The sequence below is a fragment of the Salmo salar genome, chromosome ssa02, assembly GCF_905237065.1.
Source record: "Salmo salar chromosome ssa02, Ssal_v3.1, whole genome shotgun sequence".
Lineage (NCBI taxonomy): Eukaryota > Metazoa > Chordata > Actinopteri > Salmoniformes > Salmonidae > Salmo > Salmo salar.
Genome location: NC_059443.1, coordinates 52161592 through 52186143, shown reverse-complemented (window position 1 = coordinate 52186143; position 24552 = coordinate 52161592). Strand labels below are relative to the sequence as shown.

General features: G+C 41.2%; 1 protein-coding gene across 1 annotated transcript in view; it reads left to right on the top strand.

The window, feature by feature from the left end:
• Positions 1 to 24552, top strand: part of LOC106586133 (nidogen-1) — an 84244-nt gene that overhangs the window by 56471 nt on the left and 3221 nt on the right. The window contains exons 12-19 of the mRNA XM_014173026.2: positions 8613 to 8741; positions 11633 to 11869; positions 12308 to 12480; positions 13438 to 13564; positions 17105 to 17276; positions 17563 to 17720; positions 18615 to 18738; positions 20934 to 21046. Coding sequence (XP_014028501.2) covers positions 8613 to 8741; positions 11633 to 11869; positions 12308 to 12480; positions 13438 to 13564; positions 17105 to 17276; positions 17563 to 17720; positions 18615 to 18738; positions 20934 to 21046 — 1233 coding nt within the window. The remainder of the gene's footprint in view (positions 1 to 8612; positions 8742 to 11632; positions 11870 to 12307; positions 12481 to 13437; positions 13565 to 17104; positions 17277 to 17562; positions 17721 to 18614; positions 18739 to 20933; positions 21047 to 24552) is intronic.

Genomic DNA, 24552 nt, shown 5'->3' with positions numbered 1-24552 from the left:
ACGGACCGGGTCGTAGCTGGCTTCTCCACCGACCATTTACACATTCTCCAAAACATGGATATTGTTCAGTTCTCAAGTTCTGTGATGTAGAAGAAGTTCCTTTGTTCTACTGTGAAACTCTTTCTGCATGGCCAGGAGGAGAGAGTCTCCTCCAGGAATTTACATCCTGAGATAACAGAACCTGGGTGTAGGAGGGAGAGAGGGTGAAGCCACTCGCTATACCCAAAGAGGGCCACGTCATGACACCTGTCTGGTTCAGCGATGGTGGGTTTGTGCCCATGGACGACGTTGTTGCCAGGGATGTCTGGTGAGGACTTGCCTTACAACAGGCCTACAAGCCCTCAGTCCAGCCCCTCTCAGCCTATTTCAGACAGTTTGAGCACTGATGGAGAGATTGTGCGTTCCTGGTGTAACTCGGGCAGTTGTTGTTGCCATCCTGTACCTGTGCCGCAGGTGTGATGTTCGGATGTACCGATCCTGTGCAGGTGCTGTTACATGTGGTCTGCCACTGCGAGGACGATCAGCTGTCCATCCTGTCTCCCTGTAGCACTGTCTTAGGCGTCTCATAGTCTGGACATTGCAATTTATTGCCTTGGCCACATCTGCAGTCCTCATGCCTCCTTGCAGCATGCCTAAGGCACGTTGACGCAGATGAGCAGGGACCCTGCGCATCTTTCTTTTGGTGTTTTTCAGAGACCGTAGAAAGGCCTCTTTAGTGTCCTAACTTTTCATAACTGTGACCTTAATTGCCTACCGTCTGTAAGCTGTTAGTGTTTTAACGACCGTTCCACAGGTGCATGTTCATTAATTGTTTATGGTTCATTGAACAAGCATGGGAAACAGTGTTTAGAACACTATGTCAGTGTTCTGGCACAGCCAGAAGAGGACTGGTCACCCCTCATAGCCTGGTTCCTCTCTAGGTTTCTTCCTAGGTTCTGGCCTTTCTAGGGAGTTTTTCCTAGCCACCGTGCTTCTACACCTGCATTGCTTGCTGTTTGGGGTTTTAGGCTGGGTTTCTGTACAGCACTTTGTGACATCAGCTGATGAAAGAAGGGCTTTATAAATACATTTGATTGATTGATTGATTTAAACCCTTTACAATGAAGATCTGTGAAGTTATTTGTATTTTTACGAATTAGCTTTGAAAGTCATGGCCCTGAAAAGGGGACGTTTCTTTTTTTCCTGAGTTTAGTACGCTTATCATAATTTTGTTGTAATCCAGAGGTCAATAAAAAGTATCTAGATCCTCTATGAGGCTGTGGAGTGATCCAAATTGTGGATTTAAAAGAGAACATGAATCATCAGCGTACAATGACACCTTTGTTTTTAAGCCCTGGATTTCTAACACCTTGATATTATTGTTGGATCTGATTTTAACAGCTAACATTTCAATGTCAATAATAAATAGATATGCTGATAGTGGACAACCGAGTTCTACTCTTCTTGACAGTTTAAAACTTTTTGAGAAGTAGCCATTATTTACTATTTTACACCTAGGTTTACTGTACATAACCTTAACCCTGTTTTAATAAGAGATTCTCCAAAATTGAAATATTCCAGGCATTTATATAAAAACTCCTTTTCAAAGTCAGCTTTGAATACCAGGCCTGGTTTCCCAGATATTTCATAGTGTTCTATTGTTTCCAGTACTTGTCTTAAATTATCTCCAATGTATCGTCTATGTAAAAAAAACCTGTCTGATTAGGATTAATTATAATCCGACAATACCTTTTTAATTCTATGCGCTATGCATTTTGCCCCAGAATTTGCATCACTGAAGTGTAAGAGGCCTCCAATTTTTTAAATGGACTGGATCTTTATATTTACCACTTGGATCCTGTTTCAGTAATAATGAATCAGACCTTCTTGTTTAGTGTGATAATCTACCATTTATATAGGAGTGGTTAAAACATGCTAAAAACAGTCCTCTGAGTATATCAAAAAAGGTTTGGTATACCTCCACTGGTATGCCATCCAACCCTGGAGTTTTCCTGGACTAAAACGCTTTAATTGCATCAAGAAGTTCTTCCTCTGTAATTTGGCCTTCACGTGAGTCTTTCTGTACATCTGTTAATTTTACATTACTAATAGAAAAAAATTCATACTAACTTTGGTTAGTGGAGATGTAGGAGACTGAAACTAAAACATGTGTTTAAAGTACTTTACTTCCTCTTTCAAAATATTGTTTGGTGAGTCATGGGTGACTCGGTCATTTGTAACAAATTTCAGTAAATTATTTTTGGTAGCATTTCTATGTTGAAGATTAAAAACGAATTTGGTGCGTTTTCCCCATATTCCATCCAGTTCGCTTTATTTTTAATAATATATTACACTTGATCTTTCTTGAATAAGTTCCTCCATTTATTTTTGTTTTTCCAATAACTTATTCTGAGCCTCCATGGTACAGTTTTTATTGCTATCTATCTGTACTGTTTGTCCTTCCATTTCCTTTATTAAAATGGACTCTTTTGACCTACATTTAATTTCGTTTTAGAGATGAGTACTGAATTGCATGGCCTCTAAAGGCACATTTAAGTGTCCCATACAATAAGGGGATCTGCTGTACCTACAGTTGAAGTCGGAAGTTTACATACACTTAGGTTGGAGTCATTAAAACTCGTTTTTCAACCACTCCACAAATATCTTGTTAACAAACTATAGTTTTGGCAAGTCGGTTAGGACATCTACTTTGTGCATGACACAAGTAATTTTTCCAACAATTGTTTACAGACAGATTATTTCACTTATAATTCACTGTATCACAATTCCATTGGGTCAGAGGTTTACATACACTAAGTTGACTGTGCCTTTAAACAGCTTGGAAAATTCCCGAAAATGATGTCATGGCTTTAGAAGTTTCTGATAGGCTAATTGACATAATTTGAGTCAATTGGAGGTGTACCTGTGGATGTATTTCAAGGCCTACCTTCCAACTTAGTGCCTCTTTGCTTGACATCATGCGAAAATCAAAAGAAATCAGCCAAGACCTCATAAAAAAAATGGTAGACCTCCACAAGTCTGGTTCATCCTTGGGAGAAATTTCCAAATGCCTGAAAGTACCACGTTCATCTGTACAAACAATAGTACGCAAGTATAAACACCATGGGACCACGCAGCCGTCATACCGCTCAGGAAGGAGAGGTGTTCTGTCTCCTAGAGATGAACGTACTTTGGTGCGAAAAGTGCAAATCAATCCCAAGAACAACAGCAAAGGACTTTGTGAAGATGCGGGAGGAAACAGGTACAAAAGTATCTATAGCCACAGTAAAACGAGTCCTATATCGACATAACCTGAAAGGCCGCTCAGCAAGGAAGAAGCCACTGCTCCAAAACCGCCATAAAAAAGCCAGACTATGGTTTGCAACTGCACATGGGGACAAAGATTGTACTTTTTGGAGAAATGTCCTCTGGTCTAATGAAACAAAAATAGAACTGTTTGGCCATAATGACCATCGTTATGTTTGGAGAAAAAATGGGGAGGCTTGCAAGCCGAAGAACACCATCCCAACCGTGAAGCACGGGGGTGGCAGCATCATGTTGTGGGGGTGTTTTGCTGCAGGAGGAACTGGTGCACGTCACAACATAGATGGCATCATGAAGGAGGAAAAATATGTGGATATATTAAAGCAACATCTCAAGACATCAGTCAGGAAGTTAAAGCTTGGTCGCAAATGGGTCTTCCAAATGGACAATGACCCCAAGCATACTTCCAAAGTTGTGGCAAAATGGCTTAAGGACAACAAAGTCAAGGTATTGGAGTGGCCATCACAAAGCCCTGACCTCAATCCTATAGAAATGTGTGGGCTGAACTGAAAAAGCTTGTACGAGCAAGGAGGCCTACAAACCTGACTCAGTTACACCAGCTCTGTCAGGAGGTATGGGCCAAGATTCACCCAACTTATTGTGGGAAGCTTGTGGAAGGCTACCCGAAACGTTTGACCCAAGTTAAACAATTTAAAGGCAATGCTACCAAATACTAATTGAGTGTATGTAAACTTCTGACCCACTGGGAATGGGATGAAATAAAAGCTGAAATAAATCATTCTCTTTACTATTATTCTGACATTTCACATTCTTAAAATAAAGTGGTGATCCTAACTGACGTAAGACAGGGAATTTTTACTAGGATTAAATGTCAGGAATTGTGAAAAAAGTATTTTAAATGTATTTGGCTAAGGTGTATTTAAACTTCCGACTTCAACTGTATGTTATGTTGGAAAAAATTATTTATTAATTATTCTGTCCTAGTTAAAATCATTAAAATCATCCAATAGGCTTTGATAAAATTTCCAATATCCTCGCTCACGTGTAAATTCTGTAAGTAATATACAGTATATGTCAATTATTTGATGGTCCGACCGCATTCTGTCCCCTAACACATTTTCAACTTTTGGTGCCAGAGAGAATGACCTAAGAAAGTAGTCACGTCGACTAGCTTTATTTAGCCTCCGCCATGTATATCTCACTAGGTCAGGATATTTAAGCCTCCATATATCCACTAGTTCCAATATTTCCATGATATTTGTGATTTCCTTAAGTGCATGCAGGTGAAAGTTTGTTGTGGGATTTCCTTTACGGTCCATAGAGGTATTTAAAACCGTATTATTATCTCTCACCATAATAATAGTCTCGTATTGCTTGTAGGGTTGATAAACTATTATATATATTTTCAAAGAAGCGTGGATCATCAATATTTGGACCGTATATGGTTAATGTGCCATATCTGTTTATGGTCCAATAACACATTTAAAATCATCCATCTACCCTGAGGATCTGTTTGGGCAATTTGCATATTCGGATCAAAATTACTGTTAATTAATATCATCACCCATTTTGAATTTCTTTGCCCATGGGAGAAATATATTTTGCCGCCCCTAGTCCTTTTTCCACACAACTTCATCTGAAATTGTTGAATGAGTTTACTGTAAACAATATATATTATATTCCTTCTCTTTTAGCCAGGTAAATACTGATTATCTTTTCTCATTATCTACTAAGCCATTACAATTATAACTGGCTATACTTATTTCACCATTTACCATAATGAGATACGAGTGTCAAATCTATTTATCATAATATATGTTTGTAAACTCACTATTGAAAAGTACCATAGTGATTGAGTTTCCATATAGCTATACCATGATATTTGCATTGCCACTAAGTAAACCTCCAATTGTTCCCCACTATTCCACCCGCTAAAATCCCTCCCCATCCCAAGGTGGGTTGTCATCCCAGTGACCGGCAGACCACCCCCATCCCCTCGGATCCCAGGACCCCGAAAGACCAGGACCCATCCTTCGAAAAGAGCACACAGTGCCACCCACAGAACAGAAGCAGATCACCGCCAAAAGCATTTCCATTGCTCTCACCTCAATTTGCATTATATATTGCTATTAAAATATATATATACATTGAGGGAAAAAAGTATTTGATCCCCTGCTGATTTTGTACGTTTGCCCACTGACAAAGAAATGATCAGTTTATAATTTCAATGGTAGGTTTATTTGAACAGTGAGAGACAGGATAACAACAAAAAAATCCAGAAAAACGCATGTCAAAAATGTTATAAATTGATTTGCATTTTAATGAGGGAAATAAGTATTTCACCCCTCTGCAAAACATGACTTAGTACTTGGTGGCAAAACCCTTGTTGGCAATCACAGAGGTCAGACGTTTCTTGTAGTTGGCCACCAGGTTTGCACACATCTCAGGAGGGATTTTGTCCCACTCCTCTGAGCAGATCTTCTCCAAGTCATTAAGGTTTCGAGGCTGACGTTTGGCAACTCGAACCTTCATTTCCCTCCTCAGATTTTCTATGGGATTAAGGTCTGGAGACTGGCTAGGCCACTCCAGGAGCTTAATGTGCTTCTTCTTGAGCCACTTCTTTGTTGCCTTGGCCGTGTGTTTTGGGTCATTGTCATGCCGGAATAGCCAACTACGACTCATTTTCAATGCCCTTCTGAGGGAAGGAGGTTCTCACCTAAGATTTGACGGTACATGGCCCCGTCCATCGTCCCTTTGATGCGATGAAGTTGTCCTGTCCCGTTAGCAGAAAAACACCTCCAAAGCATAATGTTTCCGCCTCCATGTTTGACAGTGGGGATGGTGTTCTTGGGGTAATAGGCAGCATTCCTCCTCCTCCAAACACGGCGAGTTGAGTTGATTGCAAAGAGCTCCATTTTGGTCTCATCTGACCACAACACTTTCACCTATCATTCAGATGTTCATTGGCAAACTTCAGATGTGCTTTCTTGAGCAGGGGGACCTTGCGGGCGCTGCTGGATTTCAGTCCTTCACGGCGTAGTGTGTTACCAATTGTTTTCTTGGTGACTATGGTCCCAGCTGCCTTGACATCATTGACAAGATCCTCCCGTGTAGTTCTGGGCTGATTCCTCACCGTTGTCATGATCATTGCAACTCCACGAGGTGAGATCTTGCATGGAGCCCCAGGCCGAGGGAGATTGACAGTTATTTTGTGTTTCTTCCATTTGCGATTAATCGCACCAACTGTTGTCACCTTCTCACCAAGCTGCTTGGCGATGGTCTTGTAGCCCATTCCAGCCTTGTGTAGGTCTACAATCTTGTCCCTGACATCCTTGGAGAGCTCTTTGGTCTTGGCCATGGTGGAGAGTTTGGAATCTGATTGATTGATTGCTTCTGTGGACAGGTGTCTTTTATACAGGTAACAAACTGAGATTAGGAGCACTCCCTTTAAGAGTGAGCTCGTTACCTGTATAAAAGACACCTGGGAGCCAGAAATCTTTCTGATTGAGAGGGGGTCAAATACTTATTTCCCTCATTAAAATGCAAATCAATTTATAAAATTTTTGACATGCGTTTTTCTGGATTTTTTTGTTGTTATTCTGTCTCTCACTGTTCAAATAAACCGACCATTAAAATTATAGACTGATAATTTTTTTTGTCAGTGAGCAAACGTACGAAATCAACAGGGGATCAAATACTTTTTTCCCTCACTGTTATATATATATATATATATATATATATATATATTAAAAATCCAGCGCATCTTAATTTCCATAATTAACAAATAACGTGTAATAATGTAGGCAGTTCATGCAAAGGATTGTTACCTATAACCAGGAATATTACCTATAACCAGGATTGTTACCTCTAACCAGGATTGTTACCTCTAACCAGGATTGTTACCTAAAACCAGGATTGCCATTACAAAAATTTCATTTTTGGGAAGCAATTATTGTTTTAGCAAACCATTATTGTGATTAATCTTATATTGTCCCCCCTTACATCATTACCCCCTAGCAACAGATGGAGATACACACACACACACACACACACACACACACACACACACACACACACACACACACTCAGCCCCTTTCCCGCACAAATAACCATAAGCTCAGATGCTCAACAGTTGTTCCTTCCCTGAGCCCAACTCAAGAAAGGACTTGATTTACGAATGCATATACAGTTGCAGCTGTTAGAGAAGGCATGCAAAATTGAACAAAAAGGGGAGATTTGATTAACCATTGTCAAGTCCTAGGTGATGGAGATCAGAAACACCCCCTTCCTTTGAAACACACACACGCTGGTCAACCGTTGTGACCATTTCCCCAAGCATCTCTGTGCAGTCAAACCTTTGATTATTTTGTGCCACCAGGGCCACAATAATATGTCCCCTCTCTGATTGTCTGAGTATGACCCCCTCCCCATGGGTTACTTCAGATATGTCTAGACTTGCCTTTGCAGCACTTGTCTAGTTACTAGGCCATATTCGAATAGTGCACTTTACTGTCTTTTGCTTTTCTCGGAACCCCCCCAGACACCACAGAAACACACAAACCCTTCAGCTTAAAAAAAAACAACAGATCATGTCTTCTCTCTAAACTCTCCACTGGGTCTCTCTATTTTGAACCCTCTGAGTCCTTCTCGTTGTAATGCACCCACACGGAGGCCCCTGCGAGAGGAAATGTGTGCACCTGGACAGGAAATGCAAACACAACCCGGCCCTACAGCTGGGGAGCTCACTGGTCATGTGTTTTATTCATCCATCCATCCATCCATCCCTGTATTTCTTATTTTCCCTCGTCCAACGTGACTTGGCCCGCCACCAAACGAAAGCTGTAGGAATTTCCATATGTCCTTGTAGAATTTGTGGATTTGTAGAACTCCTTTTTTATTTGTTGGCCTTAGAGATATACTTTAGAGGTTGGGGTAGTGAGCTGGGTGTGTTCCATCCAAGTTGTATCCAAAGAATGGTCTCCCTGTCCCTATCAAACGCTAAGCTTCAAAATGTGTACACAGTACTTTAGTTATGCAGCTACTATGTTTTATTGACTGTATTTATCTAAAGAATGATGTTTCTTTCCCCATGTAACACCATCACATAACACAGGATGTGACATGTCATGAATGTATGTTTCAGATTTAGATACTTTATATAGGCGTAGTGCAATACCAATACATATGAATGTGTATTTTTTTTTATATTTCCATAGCAGGATTTCATATTCACATTGCTATTGACTGTATATTTCAGCTATATATTTAAATTTGTTGATACCTTATTTTCAGTTGAACTTAGTATCCGTGTCCCTATTGTTTCTCATTGACTGTTGTTTCACACACAGACGTTGACGAGTGTGAGCAAGGTCGCTGTCACCGGGACGCCGTCTGTTATAACTCTCAGGGCTCCTTCACCTGTCAGTGCCACCCTGGTTTCCATGGCGACGGCTTCCAGTGTACTCCTGGCTCCCCGGGTAGGTAACCCCTGTGCTTTTTGGTGTAAATAAATCACCTTTTCAAACCCCAAGTTGTGTGAGAGGAGTTCTTCTCAGGGTCATGTTCATTTGGAACCAAACAGAAGTTTGATCCCTGGTCAAGTCATACGAACGACTCTAAAAATGGGTGAATCTGCAGTTCAAACAATAACAAAGTTGTCACCCAGCCAGTGTTTTGGTAAATAGCTCAGGGATGGGACTGGAGAAATGTAACCATTCTCAAATGTATAAATGGAGCTATGGATGCAAGAACTGACCTTCCATGACATGAAAATTATAGTTTTAACCATGTTTTAAAGATATACATTGTTTGTTTACAATTACAATGTTTACAAACATTGGAGTAAAATAAGCTTATATTTCGGGTTCTGATGGGGTACGGCAGTTGAAATAAGTTCATGAGACATTTACAAGTTGTGATGTGCAGATTGGCCCTTTAAGGAAATGGACAGGGTGTGTACATTAAGCTGCCTCGTGCTGTAGAAACAGGATATAGGCTCCTACCCTATGGGCCATTTTGTCTCAGACAAGCCTACTGATACTTATAAGTTAAACAGCAGCCAAAGGCAGTGTAGTCTAAAATGTGCAAGGGAAGGCAAGAGACATGCATTCAGAAGAAACCTCTAAATTTATATGGCTATGTCCGGAAGTATGTAAATACTGTACATTCAATGGGTATAGTTCGAGCTCTCATCAGCCATCTTCTTCCCCTCAAAATGATAGGATTCGCCTTAGTTATACTTCTTCTGTCTTAGTGCCAACAGCTGGAACATGTGAAGCTCCTAACTGTATAGTTTGGTTTAGAGAGAGCGGGAGAGGGAGGGGGAGAGTCCAGGCGGCGGAGCGAGACAGATTTGTCATCAAAGGAAAGCATAATATACCAGAGACGAACTGTTTATATTGAACGTCAACACAAGCCATAGTGGACTTAACAGTGTATACAGTGCATTTTACTAATGGAGGTCTGTTCGCTAAGTTATTGTTGTGTCATCGCCTGGCACAAATAGAAAGTTATTTAATCATGGAACGCTCCCACCATGGTAGAACATGGATTGAGGCGAAGGCCGGAACAGAGTGTACTTCCATAAGACTGATATAAGACTCTGAGACTGCGTGCTAAAATATGGAACTGTTAGGGGGAGGGAGGATGGATGAAGGGTGTGTGCGTGTGCGAATGCTTCGGGGTTCTGAAACTCACTCTGAACTGAGTGTCTGTTGGTTTCTGGTGTGCCTTGACCACATGTCCCCCTCTTCCCTCCCCCTTTGAATGACATTTAAAGGTTGACATTTGACACTGTGCATCCTTCCTGTGCGGGGATGGGTATAACAACACACAGATGTTACGTAGGGAGGATAAAGGAATGGAAAGGGAGGTTGTTGTTGATACATAACATACAATCCCCATCGAGGAAGACCAACATAGCTGCTCATTCTCCATGCAATTAGGGCCAAAGGCCTGGAACATGTCACATGGATGTGCTGGAATAGAGCCAATGCTTCCACACTCCCGAATACAGACTCCTGGGTTGCGTCCCTAATGGCCAGGGTCAATAGTCCAATTTAGTTGAACATAAAGGTAAAGATGCCCTGGAGTTACAACCAGGAATTTAAACATTTAATAAACAACAACAACTGAATAGGAAAAGTTTCACTTGCCCCTATTGACTTAACCAATACATTTTCTCTTTGATTCAACCCACCACTGTATATTTGGCAATATAGGTTATGTGCATTCAAGTGTTCCATAATTTTTGTATAGGCTGCAGCTTTTATGTCATGTCTCGAAGCCTTGGGTTGTTTGTGAGTTGGCATCTTCTGTCACGCTCGTCGTTAGAAATGGCGGACCAAAACGCAGCAGGTATGTGTATACTCATCTTCTTTATTTACTGGAAAAGAAGGAAAAACCAAACAAACACGTATACAAAAAATAAACAAACCGATGAATGACAAAATGACAGCCTTGAAGACACCACAGCAATCCAAGAACAATCTCCCACAAAATACAAGACAAACACACCCAACTAATATAGGACTTCCAATCAAAGGCAACACCAAACAGCTGCCTTCAATTGGAAGTCCACCCCAATTAACTCAACATAGAAACACACTCACTAGACTACACATAGAAATACATAAACATAGACCATAACCCAAAACCCGGAAATAATAAATCAAACGCCCTCCTAACTAACACACCACCCCGAACCACATAAAACAAATACCCTCTGCCACGTCCTGACCAAACTACAATAACAATTAACCCTTATACTGGCCAGGACGTGACATCTTCCTCAGCTGTTACCTCTTTGTTCAAGTCCAATCCAGGTGTCAACTGCATGTATGTACTCCACCACGCTAATTATAGCTCTTTCTCCTCCGCCTCCACAGTTTTGTCATATTTTGTACAAGCCGTCTGAAAAGTGGGCATCATTTTGTCCTCCTTTGTCTGAACTTGTACTTGTAGTATACACTGTAGCGTCTGGACCCTATGAGAGTTGACCTGGTTGTCTTCCTCGCATCTCGACAGTTGACGACCATCTGACAAAGACTGCTTTGATCTTTGCCTCCTCAGAGACAACCGTTCCCATCGTTGACTAGTAGTCTTTTTTTTGGTGGCTTTTGTTGATTGCTGCGGCCAGACATTGTGCAAAGCGCAGATTGTATGTTGCGGCTGTTTGAGATTGTTATGACTAGTCTGTGGTTAATCAGACAGATACCCTGGGGATAAGTCTTTCAGTGAGACACTATATTCCAGATGTCACCGTGTCCCCTATGTCTGATTTACGTTTAATGTCTAAAATACATTTTATTTTCTTAATTTCCTCTTATTTCTTTTACTTCTCTCATGTCATCTTTCTGTTTTATTCCAGAGCATGAGAAGACGCAGTGCGAGCGAGACAGAGAAAGCATCCAGGTCTCCTCCAACACGGGCTCGTTTTCCTTCTTCCGCCCACGCCCTGCCGTCAGTCAGTACGTTCCTACCTGCGACCAGCATGGTGCCTACGAGCCTACCCAGTGCCACGGTAGCATTGGGCAGTGTTGGTGTGTGGACGCCAATGGTCAGGAGATTCCGAACACTAGAACTGGCCCCGGCCAAAGACCTTTGTGTGAGTGACTGCCTCAAAAGATGGAGGGGGAGATTGGTCATCCTTGGCTTGTACCTTAATATTCATATTCATGCATTCATAGCACTCATGTCTATTCCATTACACTCAACATTTGCACCCGCATGCTAAATAAAAATACATTAGGAACCCACTGGGCACATACTAGTTGAATTAACGTTGTTTCCACGTCATTTCAACAAAAAAGTTATATGTGATGACATTAAATCAATGTGAAAGACTGATTGGATTTGCAAAAAGTAATCAAAGTAAAGTAACTTTTAAGCTAAATTCAATGGCATGGTTGAACTTTTGTTGATTTCACATTTAATTTATGTTAGTTGAAAACTCAAATCATATGCAAATCAAAACTAGACGTTGATAGGACGTCTGTGCCCAGTGGGAAATGACAATGTAACGTCAGTTGTCCTCCCTTGACAGGTATTGACCAGGGAGTTATTCCTCCCCCGATCGGACCCACCACCAGGCCGGATGTCTCTCCTGTGGCCCCAGGGACCCACCTGCTCTTTGCCCAGAGCGGGAAGATTGAGCACATCCCCCTGGACGGATACAGCATGAACAAAGGGGAGGCCAAAGCCCTGCTGCACCTGCCTGTGAGGCTCCACATTGACACACCTCAACTCACCTCACATTATCTCAGTCAGATAGTCAGTCAGTTAGTCAGTCATTCAGTCAAGCACTGCACATCACTCGTTACAAGCACTGTGGGAAGTTACTTATTGACTCACAAACTTTAACTCACTCACTCTCTTCTCTTCTCGTGTGAGTGATTCACTCTGTCAGAAACTCACTCCTCTGTAAGCCCCAGCCTACCACGCCTTGTCAAGATGGCCGCTCACCAGATGGCCAGCAGCTGTCTTCTAAGACCCCCAGTCTTAGGTTGAATGAAAACCTAAGACTGGTGTTGTGGGTCCACGTACCCACTCTGTGGAATGTCCCAAATGCCACTTGAACAATCTCCTGATTGTGTGAGACGGCATCCATACTCGCCCTCAGGCTTTTCTTCTTTCTTCTCACTAGCATGGAATGGTCTGGCAGAACATATAACTGGACATACAGAGGGATTCCCCATAAAGGCTTCAATTGTTTGGCTAGCCGCATTCTGCCATTTTGAAATGTAATGTAACATTGTGTACTTATGTAATTTGGTTGAACCCCATCTGTGAAATGAATGGTGTGAGATATTAACATTAACACTATTAAAGTAATTCCTGTTCTGCTTGCAACATAAATTTGACAATCTTGATAAAACCATTTATAACATTACTGCAATGTTCTCTTGCTGTAAACAGAGGCTCTATTGAGTGTGTGTGTGTGTGTGACATCCTATATTCTGATGCTCGAATGGTTTCCAATGAGCAGTTAAGAAGGGAAAACACAAGGATATTTTTTTGTTGTTGTGCCAGGCCAGCTACACACACTACTATGGTGCAAAGTGCATCAGATAATTGGTCTATTCAATGTGTCAATGTGTTTGTATCTGTCCCGATCTAAATAAACCATTAATCAATAAATCAATGAAACCCTCTGTCTCTATGTGTTGCTCCCAGGACAGAGTGGCGATCGCTGTGGCCTACGACTGTGTGGAGAAGATGGTGTACTGGACGGACATCACAGGGCCCTCCATCAGCAAGGCCAGCCTGGAGGGAGGAGACACCATCTCTCTCGTCACAACAGGTGAGCAGTACACAGGTCTCAGGCCATTCTGGACGGCAGAGACACCATCTCTCTCATCACAAAAGGTGAGCTGTTCACAGGTCTGAGGTCAGCCTGTAGGGAAAAGACACCATCTCTCTCGTCACAACCGCTTTAGTACACAGGTCTCAGGCCAGTCTGGAGGGAGGAGACACAATCTCTCTCGTCACAACAGGTGAGCGGTACACTGGTCTGAGATCAGCTCAAACCTAGCTAGCCTGGTCCATGAAACGCATCAAGAATGATAATAGTTAACTTTTCATTTATCATATTTTATTTCTCATGGATTTCTCATAATTTACTTATATACACATGTAAAGCCTTTATAAAGGCTTATTCATGAAAGCTAGTATAATGTGTAAACAAAAACAAAAGTTCCATCAATTTCATCTTTTGACATGTGTGAAACAACACGGACAAATGACGGATTGTGATCCATTGTCTTGGTAGTCTTTCAATGTACACTATATATCCAAAAGTATGTGGGCACCAATTCAAATTAGTGGATTTGGCTATTTCAGCCAAAACCGTTGCTGACAGGTGTATAAAATCTCCATAGACAAACATTGCCAGTAGAATGGCTTTACTGAAGAGGTAAGTGACTTTCAACGTGGCACCATCATAGGATGCCACCTTTCCTACAGTGGTGGAAAAAGTACCCAACTATCATACTTGAGTAAAAGTAATGATACCTTAATAGAAAATGACTCAAGTAAAAGTAAAAGTCACCCAGTAAAATTCTACTTGAGTAAAAGTATAAAAGTATTTGGTTTAAAATATACTTAAGTATCAAAAGTAAAAGTATAAATAATTTCAAATTCCTTATATTGAGCAAACCAGAGCACCATTTTCTTGTTTTTTTAATTTACGGAAAGCCACGGGCACACTCCAACATTTAGACATAATTTACAAACGAAGCACATTGGTTTAGTGTGTCTGCCAGATCAGAGGCAGTAGGGATGACCACGGACGTTCAGTTGATAAGTGCGTGAATTTGTCTATTTTCCTGTCCTGCTAAGCATTCAAAATGTAACTAGTACTTTTGGGTGTCAAGGAAAATGTATGGAGTAAAAAGTACAATATTTTCTACAGGAATGTAGTGAAGTAAAAGTAAAAGTAGTCAAAAATATACATAGTAAAGTACAGCTACCCCAAAAAATAACTTAAGTAGTACTTTAAATTATTTTTCCTTAAGTACTTTACACCACTGCTTTCCAACAAGGAAGTTTGTCAAATTTCTGCCCTGCTAGAGCTGCCCCGGTCAGTTCCAGTAACAACAATGGCTAAGCTGCAAAGTGGTAGGCCACACAAGCCCACAGAACGGGAACGCCAAGTGCTGAAGCACGTTGCATGTAACACTCACTACCGAGTTCCAAACTGCCTCTGGAAGCAACGTCAGCACAAGAACTGTTCGTTAAGGACCTTCAAGAAATGGGTTTCCATGGCCGAGCAGCTGCACACAAGCCTAAGATCACCATGCGCAATGCCAAGCGTTGGCTGGAGTGGTGTTAAGCTCGCCGCCATTGGACTCTGGAGCAGTGAAAACACGTTCTCTGGAGTGAGGAATCATTCTTCACCATCTGGCAGTCCGACGGACGAATACCTGCCTGAATGCATAGTGCCAACTGTAAAGTTTGGTGGAGGAGGAATAATGGTCTGGGGCTGTTTTTCATTGTTCAGGCTAGGCCCCTTAGTTCCAGTGACGCATACAACAGCATACAATGACATGCTAGAATATTCTGTGCTTCCAACTTTGTGGCAACAGTTTGGGGAAGGCCCTTTCCTTTTTCAGCATGACAATGCCCCCATGCACAGAGATTGGTGCTAGTAAAACTAAATGCTAGTAAAACTAAGTGCATGCTCTTCAACTGCCCGCACCCTCCCGCCCGACTAGCATAACTACTCTGGACGGTTCTGACCTAGAATATGTGGACAACTACAAATACCTAGGTGTCTGGTTAGACTGTAAACTCTCCTTCCAGACTCACATTAAGCATCTCCAATCCAAAATTAAATCTAGTATCAGCTTCCTATTTCGCAACAAAGCCTCCTTCACTCATGCTGCCAAACATACCCTCGTAAAACTGACTATCCTACCGATCCTTGACTTCGGCAATGTCATTTACAAAATAGCCCCCAACACTCTACTATGCAAACTGGATGTAGTCTATCACAGTGCCATCTGTTTTATCACCAAAGCCCCGTATACCACCCACCACTGCGACCTGTATACTCTCGTTGGCTGGCCCTCACTACATATCCGTCACCAAACCCACTGGCTCCAGGTCATCTATAAGTCTTTGCTAGGTAAAGCTCCGCCTTATCTCAGCTCACTGGTCACCATAGCAACACCCACCCGTAGCACGCGCTCCAGCAGGTATATTGCACTGGTCATCCCCAAAGCCAACACTTCTTTAGGCCGCCTTTCCTTACAGTTCTCTGCTGCCAATGACTGGAACGAATTGCAAAAATCTCTGAAGCTGGAGTCTTATATCTCCCTCTCTAACTTTAAGCATCAGCTGTCTGAGCAGCTTACCAATCACTGTACCTGTACACAGCCAATCTGTAAATAGCACACCCGACTACCTCATCCCCATATTATTACTTACCTTCTTGCTCTTTTGTGCCACAGTATCTCTACTTCCACATCATCATCTGCACATCTATCACTCCAGTATTAATGCTAAATTGTAATTATTTTCGCCTCTAGGGCCTAATTATTGCCTACCTCCCTATTCTTCTACATTTTCACACACTGTACATAGATTTTTCTATTTTTCTTTTCTTTTGTGTTATTGACTGTATGTTTGTTTATGTGTAACTCTGTGTTGTTGTTTTTGTTGCACTACTTTGCTTTATCTTGGCCAGGTCACAGTTGTAAATGAGAACTTGTTCCCAACTGGCCTACCTGGTTAAATAAAGATGAAAAAAAAGGTCCATACAGAAATTATTTGTTGAGATTGGTGTGGAAGAACTTGACTGGCCTGCACAGAGCCCTGACCTCAACCCCATCGAACCACTTTGGGATGAATTGGAACGCCGACTGCGAGCCAGCTCTAATCGCCCGACCTCACTAATGCTCTTGTGGCTGAATGGAAGCAAGCAATGTTACAAAATCTAGTGGAAAGCATTCCCAGAACAGTGTAGTCTTTTATAGCAGCAAAGGGGGCACCAACGCCATATTAATGTAAATGATTTTGGATTGAGATGTTCGACGAGCAAGTGTCCACATACTTTTGGTCATGTAGTGTATAACTCCCAGGGATGGAAATAAAGCTAACCTAAGGATAGTATTTTTCATATCGGGCTTGTAGAAAATGTGCCCAACCAGTTTGCTGGCTAGTGAATTTTTTTTCTTCTTAAATATCCCACAGATTTTGGACCCGGGCTTGTAGGAATTGCGGTCTATTAGCCCGGCGGGCCAGTGCTCAAAATCCTTAAATTCCATCCCTGATGACCCTCATAGAAAATCTGTAGTTTCTGTCTAACTAGACGTAATGATCCTTCTTTTCGCTTCCTTAGACCTGGAGAGCCCAGAGGGTTTGGCTATCGACCACCTGGCCCGGCTAATGTTCTGGACGGACTCAATGAAGGACAGGATTGAGGTGGCCAAACTGGATGGAAGCCAGCGCCGTGTTCTCTTCGACACCGACCTGGTCAACCCCCGGCCCATCGTCGCTGACCCCTCCTATGGGTACGTGTCTTTGGTCAGACAATGTCTGAATTTGATTCCTTTGATACAAATTTGTGATTAAATAAGCAGTTAGTTCTTTGTGCTGAAGATATATTGTCCTTAACCGCTAAGCCCTGGAATGATTTTGCTAGCGAATCTGTCAGGTTAGCCTTTTCATGGTTTAGATAGCATGACATAGGTTTGACAACACAAATCACTGGTGCTGTGTTCCTTATAAAGCTGTTGCTTTAAAAATATGGTTCTAAGCATCATGACAGGAAAACATTTTCTCTGGCTTGTTGTCCAGGCGACTCTACTGGGCAGACTGGAACAGAGACGGGCCCAAGATCGAGATGTCCAACATGGACGGAACCGACAGGACAGTCTTGGTTAAGGACGACCTGGGGCTGCCCAACGGCCTGACATACGACCCTGAGAGCCAGCAACTGTGCTGGGCCGACGCTGGTAAGAGGCTACACTAAACATGCAGACACTATCTGTAAAAAGCTATGTTAAACATGCTTACACTATTGATGTTGTTAAGAAGGTGTGCTAAACATGCTAACCCTAGTGATGATAGTAAGAAGCTATGCTAAACATGCTAACCCTATTGATGCAGGTAAAGACGCTACACTAAACATGCTAACACTATTGATATTGTGAGCTAAACATGCTATGTAGCAATCCATGGGAAAATCCCACTGTACTGAGGCAGTTCAGATGACTCAGTTAGTTGGAGCATGGTGCTAGCCAGTGGTGGATAAAGTACTGTATTGTCATACTTGAGTGGAAGTAAGGATACCTTAATAGAAAATGACTCACGTAAAAGTGAAAGTCACCCAGTAAAGTAGTACTTGAGTAAAAGTAAAAAAGTATTTGGTTTAAAATATACTTAAGTATCAAAAGTAAAAGTCTAAATAATTTCAAATTCCTTATATTAAGCAAACCAGACGGCACTATTTAAGTTTTAATTTTATTTATGGATTGCCAACACTCAGCCATAATTTACCAATGAAGCATGTGTGTTTAGTGAGTCGGCCAGATCAGAGGCATAAGGGACGACCAGGGATGTTTTCTTGATAAATGCATATATTGGACCATTTTCCTGTGCTAAGCATTCAAAATGTAACGAGTACTTTTGGGTAGCAGGGAAAATGTATGGAGTAAAAAGTACATTATTTTCTTTAGGAATGTAGTGAAGTAAAAGTAAGTTGTCAAATATAAATAGTAAAGTACAGATACCCCCAAAAACGACTTAAGTCATACTTTTAAAGTATTTTTACTTAAGTACTTTACACCACTGGTGCTAACAGCAGGGATGTTGGTTTGACTGCTACATGTTTTTTTTTACCTTTACAGGTACTCGTAAGGTACAGTGTATGGACCCCAACGGTAGGAACCGTAGGACTATTGTGGAGGGGATTCAGTATCCTTTCGCCATCGTATCCCATGGGAGGAACCTTTACTACACTGACTGGAGAAGGTATGATCACCTGGGACCAGTTTCCCAAAAGCATCTTAAGGCTAAGTTCATCGTTTGAACCTTGGTAGGAGCATCGTTAAATCTCCAAGCTGTTTCCCAAAACTATTGTTACTGAAGTTGCTCTTGAAAATGCTTGTTATTTACAGACTGCCCTTCTGTAGATTATCCTACTATACACATACAATCTCTGCTATACATAGAATCAAGATGTTTAGGCCTATCTGTCTCTCTGTGACTGACGATAACTGCAGAATGAAGTTGACTACAAATACAAAGTCGCCAATGTCTTTGCAATTGTTACAAACAAGCGAAGGTGCTTCAAATTAAAACATGATGACTGCATTAAAATAGAAATACAGTAGGTCTAGAACTGTAGACTTCATATCCCTATATATTTAAATCATATAAAAATAAATTCCATATCAATAATTTGAGTTCTAATTTGCTAATTGTCGGCTACTGTCTGTAATTTTTGCCTAAATATATTTCATGATGTGTAATAACCTTTCATACCTACTGTAAGCTGTGTACATGACGAATACAATTTGATTTGTTTAATTCATTCATTCATTCATTCATTCATACACACCTATTTCATGAGCATGCATCCATTTCCCATTTCTTAAAATGCTCAGATTTGTATAGACCAGGTCAGTATATTGCCCATTTTCAAATGTTTCATGAAAATAAATCAAAAACCTTGTCAATGAATGATAGAAAGGATTCTTGTCATGTATTAATAGAGCAAGAGCCTTCATTAGAATGGTAGTACACTTCAAAGTTCTGAGTACGAGGTGTATGCTCTCTTTCTTCAAAGCCATTTGAAAGAGTACAATTTATTTAAAAACGCGACTGTCTCATAAATGTCCACATTTGTTTAATGACAATGTTTATTTGATGTGACCAGTGGGGAAAAAAGTACACAATTGTCATACTTGAGTAAAAGTAAATATACCTTAAAACTTATTCGGGATCGGTGTCCCTTCCATGGGACGGTTGAGCTAACGTAGGCTAATGCGATTAGCATGATGTTGTAAGTAACAAGAACATTTCCAAGGACATAGACATATCTGATATTGGCAGAAAGCTTACATTTTTGTTAATCTAACTGCACTGTCCAATTTACAGTAGCTATTACAGTGGAATAATACCATGCTATTGTTTGAGGCGAGTACCTAATTTTGAACATTAAAAGTTATTAATAAACAAATTAGGCACATTTGGGCAGTCTTGACACAACATTTTGAACAGAAATGCAATGGTTCATTGGATCAGCCTAAAACTTTGCACATGCACTGCTGCCATCTAGTGGCCAAAATCTAAATTCCACCTGGGCTGGAATAATGCATTATGGCCTTTCTCTTGCATTTCAAAGATGATGGTACAAAAACAATACAAAATAACGTTTTTTTTTCTTTGTATTATTTTTTACCAGATCTATTGTGTTATATTCTCCTACATCCCTTTCACATTTCCACAAACTTCAAACGGTTTCCTTTCAAATGGTACCAAGAATATGCATATCCTTGCTTCAGGGCCTGAGCTACAGGCAGTTAGATTTGGGTATGTAATTTTAGGCAATTTTTTTTTAAAAGGGGCGGATCCTTAAGAGGATTTATTAATAGAAAATGAGTCAAGTAAAAGTGAGTCAGCCAGTAAAATACTACTTAAGTAAAAATCTAAAAGTATTTGGTTTTAATTATACTTAAGTATCAAAAGTATTTCAAATTCCTTATATTAAGCGAACTAGACAGCACCATTTTCTTTTTTCTTTGCAGATTGCCAGGGGAACACTCCAACACTCAGACATCATTTACAAACTAAGCATTTGTGTTTAGTGAGTCTGCCAGATCAGAGGCAGTAGAGATGACCAGGGATGTTCTCTTTATGTGTGTGAATTGGACCACTTTTCTGTCCTGCTAACCATTCAAAAAGTAACAAGTATTTTTGGGTGTCAGGGAAACTGTATGGAGTAAAAAGTAGATCATTTTCTTTAGGAATGTAGTGAAGTAAAAGTTGTCAAAAATATGATTAGTAAAGTATTGTACAGATAACCCCAAAAATGAACAGCTTTAAAGTATTATTACTTAAGTACTTTATAGCACTGGACATGGCTCAAACGTTGGCGTGTGGTCCCGCGTGGGCCCAGCGAATGTTTAGAAAAATGTTCTGATAATGTCGTTTGCTGTTGCCAGGGAGGCGGTGGTAGCCGTGGACCGCACAACGGACAGAGAGACGGACGAGTTTCTGCCACAGAAGCGTTCACGAGTGTACGGCATTGCCACGACCCCAACTCAATGCCCACAAGGTAATCCTCCTCACACTTCCTCACTTTCTCAATAGCCTTGGTTTGCATGCCACATGGCACCCTATAGGCTCTGGTCAAAATAAGTACACTAAGGAATAGGGTGCCATTTGGAGAAAAGGTTGGTGACCACTGACCTAGACTGAGTCAAGATCACTTTCGTGATCTTGACTCAGCAAGCCGAGATCCACAACTCAGATTTTTTTTTTAAACGTGACCTTAAAAAATATAACATTAACCTAATTAAAACAGTTCTGTAGGAATGGGGTTTGTGCAGTAGTCCTAGTATATTATCACAGCATATTGGCTATGTGCCTGGCCTGTCAATATTGTTATTCTCAGACCATATTATATTTCAAAACTCGAGCTTTGGTAATAAAATAGATCAGTTGGTGTAGCGCTTGCAAGGCACAGCTGAGCATAAATGTAAATAATTCGCTTTTTTATTTGACTGGACTGATGGTAGGTACCTGCACCTGATGGTCATAAAGCTTTCAAGACTGGTAACTCTGAAAAAACAAGGTCAAATTATGACATCAGTGAACATCAGGTCGGAAAGTCGGAGATCTAGATAGAGACCAGAGTTTCCGAGTTGGATGGCGGGTCAAATAAAACATGTTCAGTCGGATCTTGTTTTTTTCAGATTTGCCATTTGTCTTGAGCGCACTGAAGTCGGAAGTCTGAGACTTCCGAGTTCCCAGTTGTTTTGAACACGGCATTAGTCTCAGCAGAGGGTCTGCCTCTCATGGTCCCCCCTTCCTGTCCTCTGAGGCTGACCAGAGAGACGGGACACAGTCTTCCACCTGATGGAGAAACTCGAGTCGCACTGAATCTGCCTCAGGCACAAATTTATGTTTTTCCTATGACCCGAGAAAGTGAAATATTCCTTGATATTAAAACAGACATGACAAGCTGCTAATAGTAATAAAAACGCAGGGCTATCGATACACCTGGCTACTCATTCATTGCAGCTACAGCGCGAGTGGAAGTAGAGAGAAGCACGTTTTATGTTTTGTAATAGTGTTGAATAAAAACAGTGTTAACAGTGCTGAATAAAACTCAGACGTGAACTCACTCATAAAAACAGCCGCTCTTTGCTGTATTATTTGACGGTCTCTCTGGTCATGGTTTTAAAAGTCATGAAATCTCTCATAGGCTAGGGTCGTGAAAGCTGTAGGTAGGCACTGTGATTTGAGTTATCCAATTGGCCAACGCAGTCAGACAAATTAAATGGTTCAAAATAGGAACACTTTGTATCCCGGTGCGCAGGGCTTCTGAATCAAGTGCACCTACCGCCAACAGCGCAACACAAAAAAAGGGACCCTTTATGCCTTTATCGTCGGCTTTTCTACAGAAATGTTTGGTGATCGACTGGTTGGTGACCACTGGTGTAGGTCTATACAATAAACACATACGTATGTGATCTGAATTTATGTTCAAATCTATTCCATGGAATTGATCCCAACTCTAATGGTTGTGGTTCTAGACTAGTTATATAGCACTGAAGCAGAATTAGTCAAGTTGGATACATAGCTTTAAATACACAGCTGTACATGGATACAGCTGAGAGTCTCATAATCGTAATGTTACAGCTGGCTATGCAGAGGTTCACTTTACTCAGCAACCGCCGATTTTCCCACCCCCCTTCCTACATATATATCTTCACATGGTCTGGATGCAATTACTCGGGTCTGGCAGAATGTGCACCGTCTGCCATTTTCATACATCTGTGCTCCCGCTGGATTTATCTGGTCTGATCCAATCCACCATGGGGGTCTGTTCTTATTTTCTGTTCTTAATTTGTGTACAGTATGAGTAGTATAGTAAGTACTTATAGTATAGTTAGTTGGCTATGTGCTGTAGATCGCCTAATGAGTGTCGACGAACGGTGGCCATTCAACATGCAGAATTGTCGTGAAATTACAGACGATGTTGAAAAAGGAAAATGACGCCCAATGTTGTGTGATCAAAGGCTTTAGGATGGCGAACCGCCAGCCAACTGCTTTTAACCATTCATCAAGACAGTCTTTTTTTATTTAGATTCAAGTGGTTTTAGGTTTAAACATACAGCAGTCCCTGCCTTACATTAAAGCTAATGCAGAGGTACAATTGGTTTGATTGGACTGTACTAGGCCCTGTCAAAGACTCTCTCAGGGCTCTATTTAATCCGTATCGCGGAAGTTCAGAGTTACAGCGTGATTGAAATTTGAAGGCAAGTTTCCCACGTTAGCGGAGACTGCATTCACGGTAAACGCTGCATATGTGACTCAATTGGAAATTACCTTTAATTTCAAGCGCGCAATCTGTAATGCTTCAGCTAAATAGTTCATTAATGGAACTCAAACTATTTGCACTGACTATCTTGCACTGACCCTACGCAAACTCTCTAGACTATATATACACACCATATACATGTATATACTCACTCCCACACAAATCCCTCACATATTTAAACACAACATACGCACAAATACACAACACAAACGTACACATAAACGCACACATTAATCATAATGGCGCCGGAGGGGATGGCTGCTGTTTTACGTGCTCCTAACCAACTATGCAATTTCTTAGTTTTTTCACGATGTTTGTAACTTATGTTTTACTTATTTTGTACATAATGCTACCGTCTCTTATGACCGAAAATAACTTCTGGACATCAGAACAGCGATTACTCACCTCAAACTAGACAAAGATTTTTTCTTTAACGAGTCCGACACATTTGCGTGAAGAAAAAAACGGAGAAAAAGGGGGCAGAGGTCGGGCTGCCTTCTGAAAATTCGTAGGCGAGTGAGTAAACCCTGTCTACCATCAGTCCTATTGGCCAACGTGCAATCATTGAATAACAAAATGGATGAGCTTCGATCAAGGATATCAAACCAACGGGACATTAACAACTGTAATATCTTATGTTTCACCGAGTAGTGGCTGAACGACGACATGGATAACATACAGCTGTCGGGTTTTCGGTCCAAAGGCCAGATAGAACAGCTGACTCCGGTAAGACAAGGGGTTGCGGTCTGTGTCTATATGTAAACAACAGCTGGTGCAAGAAATCTAATATTAAGGAAGTCTCAAGGTTTTGCTTGCCTGAGGTAGAGTATCTCATGTTAAGCTGTAGACCACACTATTTACCAAGAGAGTTTTCATCTATATTTTTCGTAGCTGTCTATTTACCACCACAAACCGATGCTTGCACTAAGACGGCACTCAACGAGCTTTATAGGGCCATAAGCAAACAGGAAAATGCTCATCCAGAGGCGGCGCTCCTAGTGGCCGGAGACTTTAAGAGAAACTTCAAGCCATTTTACCTAATTTCATACCAGCATGTTCAATATGCAACCAAAGGGAACAGGCAAAGCGTCAATACAGGACTAAGATTGAATCGTACTACACCGGCTCCAACGCTCATCAGATGTGGCAGGGCTTGCAAACTATTATGACTACGAAGGGAAGCACAGCTGCATTTACAATACAAACAAAAAATACAACGTGACTTTTTATCAAAT